This window comes from Meleagris gallopavo, chromosome 16 (genome assembly GCF_000146605.3).
Source record: "Meleagris gallopavo isolate NT-WF06-2002-E0010 breed Aviagen turkey brand Nicholas breeding stock chromosome 16, Turkey_5.1, whole genome shotgun sequence".
Taxonomy (NCBI): domain Eukaryota; kingdom Metazoa; phylum Chordata; class Aves; order Galliformes; family Phasianidae; genus Meleagris; species Meleagris gallopavo.
The window spans coordinates 4,788,641-4,799,909 of NC_015026.2; the positions used below are offsets into that span (position 1 = coordinate 4,788,641).

At 41.8% G+C, this 11,269-nt stretch overlaps 2 protein-coding genes across 2 annotated transcripts in view; one reads left to right on the forward strand and one right to left on the reverse strand.

The window, feature by feature from the left end:
* The window catches only part of LOC100548156 (ras-related C3 botulinum toxin substrate 1), a 12,418-nt gene extending 7,920 nt beyond the window's left edge, over positions 1–4,498 (reverse strand). The window contains exon 1 of the mRNA XM_010719776.1: positions 4,345–4,498. Coding sequence (XP_010718078.1) covers positions 4,345–4,498 — 154 coding nt within the window. The remainder of the gene's footprint in view (positions 1–4,344) is intronic.
* Positions 4,499–4,737: 239 nt separating this feature from the next.
* On the forward strand, positions 4,738–9,810 carry LOC100547850 (ER lumen protein-retaining receptor 2). Its single transcript, XM_031555828.1, has 4 exons — positions 4,738–4,896; positions 7,223–7,381; positions 8,350–8,602; positions 9,384–9,810. Exons 1-4 carry the CDS (start codon positions 4,891–4,893, stop codon positions 9,416–9,418), a joined length of 453 nt encoding a protein of 150 aa, XP_031411688.1. The 5' UTR covers positions 4,738–4,890; the 3' UTR covers positions 9,419–9,810.
* The last annotated feature ends 1,459 nt before the right edge of the window (positions 9,811–11,269 follow it).

Sequence of the window (11,269 nt, forward strand, 5' to 3'; positions counted from 1 at the left end):
GCTGTGACGTGGCAGCGGGAAGGAGCGGCGGGCAGCCCGATGTGCCTGGCGCTGGCAGGGCTGCGATTGCTCCTCAGTCGGTGGGTATCTGTGTGAGGGATCGGTTTGGGCTGCAGCCAGAGAGAACTGAGAGTAGAGAAATGAAATCTCCTCTAGCTTACAGGTAAGAGGGAGCACGGATTCTCTGCTTCCGAATCAGATCTCTTACTGCTAACCGCTTGATAGAGTGAAAGAAAAACTATGGTAGATGAACAGCATTGGTTTATAGCAGTATTGTCTTTGTGTGATTTCTAACTTAACAACATACATCAAGTAAATGACTCTACAGTTTAAATAGGGTGCTGTCAGAAGATGTCATTTTTGAGGGCGAGGAGCCCAAGAGCTTTTTCCTGATGATCCTTTTTGACAGGGGAGGATCTGGCCTCCAGCCCCTAATGTGATGCTCTGTCTTCTGCCACACACAAGAAATGCTGTCAGAATTAAAACCAAGTAAGGGTTAATGGGCTGAGAAGTAACATCTTATAGTCTGAAGTAGGGGAATGAGGAGTTCTGGTGCAAGTAGTAGTACTTCAGCTAGGAGACTTGTAAGTGACCTTTGGACATGAGGTAATTTTCACAGTATAGTACAGCATAACCCAGTCCCATTTTTCTGTTCAAAAGGTGCTCTAACATTGTTTTTCTTGGGTCATTTATGGCTGAGGATCGCTGTTGGTAGAGATTTGTTAGCAAGGAAGAGGAATCCTACTTACCATTGTTTTTGGTACTGCTTTCTCCAGCATAGAGAAGCAGATGGGCAAATATTTTGTGTGGCCCTCAGCTCTCCCATTTCTAACACAGCCGTGTGCCTGCGCTCATTCAGCTGAAACAATGATTCATTCACCTTCCTCAGCTGAATGCTGAAATGTGGATTTGTTTTTGTGGGATTGTTGCTTTGTATACTCTAGTTCTGCCTGAATCCTTAGGAGTAATCCAGATCCGTTTCTCTTCTGTGGGATTAGCACTGGGGGGCTGACGAGCTGGCTGGAAGGAGAGCAGTGCCTCGGAAGAGCCTGGGTTCTGCTTTGGGGCTGCTACCTGTGGCAGCTTCTGGTTGTCAGCTGTCATTTCTGTGAATAAAGGCATTATAAATATATTTACCCAGAAGGTGTTTGTAAAGTCCACAACAACAACAGCCACCACCTCTAAATGGTTGCCAGTTGATGTTCAGTACCTGCTAGCTGCCATTGTTAGAGGGCTTTCTGTGATTCCGTTGTGTGGTCAGTTGAGCAGTTTATAAATTAAATAAAATTACACCTTGGGGGTATTGGTGACTGAGGAGACTGAGCAGGCCAGCAGGTGCTTTAACCGTGCATTTCTCTGGCAGTAGGAGCTTAGAAAATAAATTGAGGCCTCTAAGTGTTTCCTAAACTGTAGGCTGTGATCCATGAAGAGCTATGAGCCGCATGGTGCCGGCTCTGCGTCTCGCTGCATCTGTGTGAGCCTGCAGCCTTTGTTAGGCAGAGCTGGAGGCCTGTGAGAGCAGCTGGAGCCAGATGGCCCGCACTGCATGCTGCTTTTTGGGGTAGACACTGCTCCTGCTTCCTTTGGAGCAGGGCTGTGCCATAAATCTCCCTGCATTGTCAGTGTTAGACAAAATTCATTTCTTTATTTTTCCTAATTCGGTCAATATGCTAAACAGATAACGAGGCGAAAGCAAATCAGGTTGTGATTTCACAGTTGGCAGGGTGACAGTTTTTTGCATGACTGCTTGTTTGAGCTTTTGCATCGAGGAGTAGGGAAAACGCTCACCACTCCAAACAGCAGCTCGGAAATAATTACTGGGAGTAGTGGAGAATGCTGCAGCTAACGTGTTATTGACTCTAGTGTCATAATTAGGAAATTCATGAGACTTGAAGAATAGTCTGCTTTCACACGTTGTCATGGTCAGACTGTATTTCCTAATCCGTTCCAAGTTAAATTAGATTGTTTGTGCTGTGAATTACTGCCTGGGAATTGATTTGCTTCTCTCAGTGTCATTTGTCAAGTGTTAAAGGTGACCTGCAGCAAATTATATGCTGAATCGTCTGGAAAAAAAAGTAGTGCAGATAATGAATGTGTAATGCTTTTGCTGAGCAATGGAGCTGTCTCATAATTTCAGGTATCTGCTATGGACAGCACCATACATTAAGCTGAAGGTTTTACAGAGTACTTTGCCATAGGCTGTTGCCAGTTTGTCTATGTTTTCTCAGAAAATACTGCTTTAGGTAGGTCTGGAATTTCATTTATCTTTTTGAAGGAAAGTTTTGCCTTTTGGTCAATAAAATTTGAGTTGAGAGTTAGGTTGGTTAGTATTTCTTTAGCAGACCCAGAAGAGTTGTGGTTCTGTGGCTGATGCGGACTTCATGCTGAACTAACTGGTTTTTATTAAGTTCTTTAAAAAGGCTGTGAGGGCTCCGTGACAAAAAGCTGGCCTTCCTTAGGAAAGCTTCAGCCTGTACCTTTCATGGCCGTGCAGTAGCCAAGTGCCCTGCAGTGCCTCCATTGCTGCCAGCCCCACAGGAGCGAGCTGCAGTGGATGCTGCTGTGCTTTGGCCTGGCAGCAGGGCTGCTGGGGAGTCTCCAGTTATTGCTTTTAGCCAAGCGTGGAAGCAGGAGTTGAAGAAGTTTTTCAGTGCATGAAGATAAAACAAAAAGGAGAGGTGAAAATTTGAGCCCAGGGCTTTAGGAAAAGAGGGAATGGTGATGCATGTGGTTATCTCCAGAACTATGTAATGTTTGTGGGAATGAAAAGAGTGGGAGGAGAATGACAGTGTGGTTTGTGTGTCACAGCTGTCAGCCAGCACTGTGCTGGTGTAGTGATAGTCTGGTCATCAAACCCATCAGTGTGATGTTCACCCATGTCCGTCCTGCGGCTCTGCTCCTGGTGTGGATCTCAGCTCTGCTTGTGGCACAGAGCTCAGCTCCCACCCAGCCCTCCTGCGCCCTGCGGGCCTTTGGTCTGAACTCTGGACCTTGCCTGCTCTGCCCTACTTACCTTGGAAATCCATTCAGCCTTGGTTTTGTGGTGTGTTTCCAGAACTCCGGGCTATTCTCAGGATTCAAAAGTCTGTAACACTGAAAGCATTCATAAAAACAGCAACTTCTTGACTCTAGAGGGAGGTGAGGCTGCATTTGTTGAGAGGAATTTGTTGCATATATTCCATTACCGCATTTGTATTTATGTGACAACACACCTGGATCCAAACATACTGCAGTGACCAATAATAAATGTGTTTGATACACTCTGTATTGCTGTGTGTGGTCAGTAACTAAAAGAAAACACCACGTGAAATACCCTAATGTTGCACATGGTGACATGGCACGGGCTGGAGACTGTGCACCCCAGGACTGTGGTCTGGTCCTGCCCTATCTGGAGGGCTACTGCGAGCACTGCTGCAGGCTGCTGCCCTGTTGGGGTTCAGAAATGTCAGATAAACTGCTGTCTTAACTTTGGAAAAGTTTGGTGGCTGTTTTTTGCTGCTGTTCTTTTTAACGGGGGCTTTTGTGTGGTTGCTTTGCAGTCCACATTATGAGGTTTTGGGTTCTTGCTGTTTGCTGTACTTGCTTATTGACCACTGGGGGCTATTATGTAAATACCAGGTAAGGCTCACCTAACGTGGCTTACAGTGCAGGTACAATGCTGCAAGCAAATACCTTTCTAACTGTTACAGTTTCAGCCATTCCTGTACTTCATGTATAAATATCTAATGCCTTCATTTGGGGCAGCTTAGTATTTCTGAAGCATTAATCAAGATGACACCATAGAACGTTGCATGCTTTTTAGTTGTTTTATGGCACTGTTAATAAAACCCATTATCAGAAATATCACTGTATAAAAGCAAAAAGGATTTTCAGCCTTGCTTCATAACCTTTTCTAGAGAATGTTTTTCCCTGTCTTGTTTTCCTGAGCAGTGTTTGTGTGCTTAGCTAAACAAATTAATCTATTTTCACCCTGGGTGACTAAAAACAAGAATAATTGGAATAGCAAGATAAAAGCTTGGTGGTTTTACATCAGTGTTAGGGAGTGATGCTTCTCTTCAGTCTTCAGAGGTTTTTAGTGGTTGATGATGCAGAACTTCTGTGGGGTGTTCAGTCAGTCAGTGGTGCTCTGATTGTGTCACTGGCTTCAGAAACTTCAGTGGCCAAAGTACTGAGGCTGGCATCTGGGCTTTGGCCTGAAGCTGAAAGGTACTTTGAAGAAGCAGTGTAGGTGGCTGTTTTTTTCAGCTCATGATCCTTTTTAAATAGTTTTATGTATCTATTTTTGACTATTTGATTATTTTTTTTTCCCGCCATTTGGCCAGTTGAGATTCAGAATTGAATTACCTTGAGTCTTAACATCAAACAATTCCTGTAAAGCCACACAACTGGTGCTAGCACACTTCCTGGTCGTCTCCAGGTCTGTGATACTTATATCATTCCAGGTAGAGAGAACTCTTGGTAACACTGAGGTTTGAGCACTAGTGCAGCCTTGCTGCATGGTGCCCAAGGATAATGCAGAACAAGCAGCTCATAGGCGATGTTTCTGGAGAAAATAGAGGCTACTGTGAGTGACTTCTAAGTACTAGCAACTTTTCCAGTACAGTAATGTGTAGGTAACTTACAGCTGAGCTGCTGAAGGAGGTGAATGTACAGTTCTGTTTGTACAGCTTTGCTCTGGAAACTCAGAGTTTGTCTTAGTTTTGTGATCAGCTTGCATAGAAATAAGGGATATATTCTTCCTCAACCTTGGCATCAAGTGTTCTTAAATAATTAATTATTTCCTTTATTGCTTTAGGTATTTCTGGGAAAAGCCAGCTTCTGTTTGCACTGGTCTTCACTACCCGCTATCTGGACCTCTTCACTTCATTCATTTCATTGTATAACACATCTATGAAGGTAGAGTATACTGGGAAGTCAGAAAAGCTGGTGTTGCTGCATGCAGAGTGCATAATTTTATGAAGTGAGGCATCTCTAAATGCCCACTGTGTAGTTGGGTAAACAGTGTGGAAAATGGACTCGAAACTCTACTCTTTCTACACTCTACATGCAGTTATTTTAAAACTGTGTGGGGACTGTGACATTTACAACAAATGCCTCATTGGTTATTGAAAATAAAAGCCCTTGGCAAAAATGCTTTGAATAAATTCTATTTTTTATTTGAGACGTTAGAAAAGGCTAAAGAAAAATCTCGTTTTCTACAAGGGAAACTGGTATTCAAAGCGTGTAGTCAGAATTGCTGCTAACATCTCGTCAGAAGCTGATCAAAAGTTTTCAGGAGTTCAGTTCAAGAATGTGGCTTCCATCTGATTTATACCCCTGTGCTTATCAACTGAAAGTTAGTCAGCCCAGATTTGGTTTTGTTGGCTCTATTTCTGCAAATACTGATGCCCAGTACAAGAAAATAAAGCAGCAGACTGGAAGAGTAGAGCTTGTTTGGCATTGGTGGCACCAGAACAGACACCTTAATCCAATTCTTTTATTCTAGGATTTTTGTGATGCTTTTAGTTTTAGTTCAGAGGATAATGTGACTTTACCAGAAGGAAAGGCTAGATAGTTAATAACATGGATAATACTGAAGAGTTAAGGGGACTTGCTTCAGAATTTCCTTCAGTTTTGGTTTTGTGTTTCTGTTTCCTTGTTGTTGTTTGTGGTTTATTTTTAAAGCAATATTAATTAAACTGTAGGTACCAGCTTGAAATGTGTTTATCTGGAAGTGGTCATTGGATATATAAGAAATATGAGTTTCTTCCGTGCTCTGGGAATATAAGCAAGTTGGTACTAACTGCCTTTCTTACTGACTTGCAGGCTTTAGTTCTTGTGGTTTGTAGCATTACGTATCACACAGTTCATTTCTCATAGTACCTCTGAGTATAGGCTGCATTTCTTTTATTGTGATGTCTCTGGAAACTTTTTGAGTGCCCCAGAATATACTAATCTCATTAAGTAACTTTCAGGAATGAGCTGGGGTTCACTGACACTTCTTAGTGCCTTCTCTGACTGCACCAATTATCGTTAGCCTACAGCTGTGGTAGGGATTCCTTAAATATGGTATTGTGCCATGGAATCACAGAACATCCTAAGTTGGAAGGGACCCACAAGGATTATCGCATCCAGATCCTCACTCCATTCAGGACCACCCAAAACCAAACCCCATGTCTGAAGTGTTGTCCAAACACTCTTTGAACTCCAGCATCCTGGGGCTGTGACCACTGCCCTGGGAAGACTGTGCCACCTGCAAGCTATGATTTCACTGTTGTTTCGCTTGTTTGATGAAATCTGTTTCTTTTCCATTGTGAAGATCCTATACTGAATATAATTAGGTGTTGGGAACATTTTTCTTTATGGTGAAACTGAGGCAGATGCTAAACTGTCTAATGTACTGTACTAGATTGTCTTCAGGACAGTGTGAGCTCTGTCCTGGTGATGGCAGAGTGCCCTTCAGGAAGTGAGGTATTCTCTCTGATTCTGGTTCCTTACCTGTAAAATAAGGCTACTTACCTATCCCATGGGGAATAAGTATAAAGTCTGCTGTGCTATAACAATTAAAAATGGTAAGGTTTGACATCAACTGAAATTGAAACTGAGTTCCTCTTCAATGCTTCTGGCAGTCTCTTAGCTCTCGGTTTCATGGCCTGTTGGTTTCAGAGAACACTGGCTCTGCAGATGTAAGAGATGTTTAAAGCTGTAAGTCAAATGAGCTGTTTTGTTATATGTTACATAGCTGAGTTGAGGTGGGGCTTGATTCAGTACCTTCTTATTGCCACGTGAGCCACCACACCCCTAAACTTTTTGAATAAAAATAAAAAAAAAAAAAGACCTCTCCCTATTTTAAGTATGCACACGTACGTACGTAGCTTAAATGTTTGGGCTGCTGCTCCCCTTGCAGTAGCAGAAGCAGTCTTCCTTTTCCAGTCAGTGCTGCAGTTGTTTCTACTCAAGGAATGATCTCTGACAGGAAGAAACTTCTGACAGTCACTTCATCCAGAGGCAAGGTGACACTTTAAAATATCGTTGGCTCATTGGTTTTGAATTATTTCCTGCTGAGAAAAGCTGAATATCATCACATAGCATGAAATTGAAATTGCAGAAGCATGTAAGCAAAAAATACAAACTGGAAAAGACAGCTTGTTCCTCTTAGTACCTGGGAATAGCTTTGTTCAGTGAGTTTAATGTAATCCTGCAACCTTTGTGCGTATTTCTTTTTTTTTTCCTCACTCTTTAGCTTATCTACATTGCTTGCTCATACGCAACCGTGTACCTGATCTACATGAAATTTAAGGCCACCTATGATGGAAACCATGATACGTTCAGGGTGGAGTTTCTGATAGTTCCTGTTGGTGGACTCTCATTTCTTGTCAATCATGACTTCTCTCCTCTGGAGGTGAGTGGGTTATGGGCAGGAAGTGGCACTTTATTTTCTAAAATATGTAGTACATGATGGTGAATGTTTTTTAGCAGAATGAAAGTTGCCTGTGTTTAGTAGGTTCAGGCCAATTCTGTAATGCATCTTTACGGTGTAGTTGTCACAGACAACTTAAGGCACTTTGGGAGACTAATGTTATTGAGTATTTTATTAAGCAGAAAGCTGTCTTGTCACACTAATTCAAAGGAATCCCTCCTTTTTTTATGTTTGTTAAGGAAATAACCCAGAATGTGAGTCGTTGGTGCCACCTGGTGAAAGCAAAAGAAGTTTTAATACTTGTTATGTTTTGTAGAAACACAAGTAGCATAGAGTATTAGGAGGAACTGTTATATTTGAGATGCAGCTATATGTTCTCCTGTCAGAAAAGGAATATGTACTAAAGAGTTCAGGTCAGTGCTTACACGAAATGGAGATATCCTTATACGCTCTTTTTAAGTGGAGTGACCTTTTTATATTCATTGGAATGGCATAGTTTAAATAGCAAAAGAATTTGAGCAACATTTTGAGATAATGTTTTAAATTTTGTACTGCCTTAACTCATTCTTTAAACCAATTAATTGATTAAAACTTTTGGAAGAATGGGGAAGCTTCCACACAGCTTTTCAGAGCCAGCAGCATGGTGAGCTGTATTTAATGGTGTTGCATATCCTGAACTGATAGATGGGTAAACTTGTATCAGCAAGCTCCCCAGATATTGGGAGAGTGGTGTCTGAAGACTTGTTACTTTTTACCATTCCAGGGTTGATTATGAAGCTTTTATTTATTTATTTATTTATTTTTACTGTATCAAGGATAGCCAAAGTAGTGTGCCTGTTCCCAGTAGAGTGATTTTCATTGATAAGGAATGAAAAGGCAATTCAGATACCTCCTGTGCTTCTGTTAGCAGTATGGCAGTTGAATAATCTGTGCTGTTTTTTTCGTTCCAGATATTGTGGACTTTCTCCATCTACCTTGAATCTGTCGCCATTCTCCCCCAGCTCTTTATGATCAGCAAAACTGGGGAAGCGGAGACCATCACTACTCACTACCTTTTCTTCCTGGGTCTGTACCGTGCCTTGTACTTGGTCAACTGGATTTGGCGCTACTATTTTGAGGGATTTTTTGACCTCATAGCGGTTGTTGCTGGTGTGGTCCAGACTGTTCTTTACTGTGACTTCTTCTATTTGTATGTTACAAAAGGTGAGTAGTGTGGTAACTTGCAGCTTCAGGTAATGAAATGTAGCACTATGCAGATGCATATCTACTTCATAGACATTACTTCATAGTTGTTAATTCTGTATGCAAGTTATTACTGTAATCTCCTTTTTAGATTTATCAGGAACACGTTCTACAAGTTCGGGGTATTTCTGAGGACTGTTTTTAATACAGATAAATGTGTGAACAGTTTGAACTTTATTGACAAATCTGAAAATAAGTATGACTATATACAGGTTGCAGTTTTCTCTGTCAACAAGCACGATCCTCTTACTTCTACTGACAGAGTACTTTTTGTGCAGGTGTTACACTTAGAGACAACTTCCTCTGGCATTTTAAATACTGTTGGAATCCAAAGGTGGTTGTATGTGTCTGCAGATGCTAGGCATAGAAGCAGTTGTTTCTGTTGGATCTATTACTAATTCTGCTGTCACTGGTATTCCAGCATCCATCGTATAATCACAAAACTATGTAAATGCGGTGTTAGTCATTACTCTAAAAAAAAACCACAGTCACAGGATAGCGTGTCCAGTGACACTGGCAAGTGAGAATGCCAGGGTGTTGTGAGAGGGCAGGGCTAGAATTCTGACTTCATTGTCGTTTTGCTGATATGCATTGAATAGAGAGGCAATTGTGGGAGAACTAAGGGCAGTGTACCTTTTCTACCAAAGTGACCAATAGGTTTTGATCCCTCTGAAGCTCTAACAGTTGTGTTTCTTGGTCACATCTTTGTATTGCTAACTTCTTAATTTTTCCTTTCCTACAGTACTCAAGGGAAAGAAGCTCAGTTTGCCAGCGTAAGTGCCAAAAAACATCACCAGCATCTGTCCTTTTGGATGCTTGGACAGAACAATCCTTATCACAAGCAAAGGTGAAGATGCTTGAGACAGAAAGTCAGAAACACAGCTCTTTATAGTGCAGGTAGTCATCAGCGGCTCTGTAAGAACGGAGGAAAAACAACCAGCAGATTTCTGTTTGATGCATCTTGCCTTTATCTTTTTTATTACTATGTATAAAGATTTTTTACATAAAGAAACTTATACTGTATTAATAAATTCAGTGTATGGTTTCAATTGGAATAATTCCAAAAGTGAGATTTTTGTGAGATTGTTTATGACCAGGAAAAAAGTGCAAACTTTTTCTTAATTTTCAAGAATTTCTTTGAAATTACTGATTTTTTTTTTTTTTTTTTTCAGTGCACAAACATGTGCATCCTTGATGGATGGTAGTCATCTGTTCTTTCCCTTTGATTCAATTTTCATTCCACTATATTTATTTTTTCCAAAGGTGAATATATGTCAACTTAAATCTAAAACCACCAATGTTTGATGTGATGTGCTGGTGCCCAATCCTTGTGCCATCTGCTGACGTGGAGTTCCTTGTTTAAAATGTATGTTGGTGCCAGAAGGGGAACAGTGACATTCTGTAGTTGTCCTCCTTCTAAAACAGGCTGATGGCAAGAGGGCAATAAGGAAATCTTGCGGCCATGAGAAATTGGCCTTTCCTGTTTTGCCATGATGTTTGGGAAGGTAATCCCAATGATGATAGCACTTGGCAGTGCAGGTTGTGAAGACTGAGAGTTATGGTTATGTTCCTTAGTGGCAAATACTTGTAACTGTATTCTTTGTTCCGGAAAAGGAGGTTAAATATCCTGGAAGTACAGCCCTGCGACACCACTGCAGCTATAGAAATGGGAGACTTGTAAGTTGTTGATTACAGTAATCTGTAGGTGATCATTTTTAAACAATATCTACACTTTCTTTTTAATGAGTGCTGTATAAGCAACATCCATGTTCAGCTTCAAGTGGTTTTTGATGTCACTTTTGGACAACTAATATTTTTTTAATAGACTTTCCAAAATCAGCAGCACCAGTTACCATTCTTTATCCTTTAAATGATTCCCTTTTTTTACTGAGCTGTTGCATGATTTATCCTGTGTTACCATCCTCAATAAACACTTTATGAAATGGTGAAGATGTTTATTATTCTTGAATTAACTTTTTCTGTTAGTGTGAAACTGGAAGAGAAGTTGTGGTGAAGATGAGTTGTTCAGTATCGTTTGCTCTACTGAAATACGAGTTATAGGGATATGAGAGGTGTTAGCACTGATTGAAACGGTGGTGAGTTGGTTCTGCTTTTTCCAAGAGCTCCATCTGCAGCCTGGGGAGCGTGGTTTAAAACGGATGAATTTAATGTGCCAGGTGGGGCCTGGATATGAGCATTTGCTTCTTTTATGCTTTTTAATCTTTATGAAATTAATGCAATTAATCATAAGGAAATAATTTCTCTTAGTTTACCATAGTATCCCCATAGTTGGGATGCTGATCGTTCCTAGCCCCGGTTGTTCTTTCTGCAGCACACACTCGGAGCTGCAGTGCTGGGGACGCCGATCTGCGTGCAGATCTGCCTGCGGCCAGGACGGTGCCCATAGCGAAACGGGACAGCCCGATTCTGGCCGTAAGACAGCGACGTGCGTCAGCAGTGCCACGTTAGAGGTGACTCCTTGAACGCTGCTGCGAAGGGTCTGTCGCGGACCTGTTCCCGCACCTCCCAGAAGCGCAGAAGACGGCGCCGGCCGGGCTAGCTGCGGTACGCGGCTGAGCGCCTCAGTTCTGAGCCCTTCGGCTCGCGGCCCCGCAGGCCTGAGGCGCG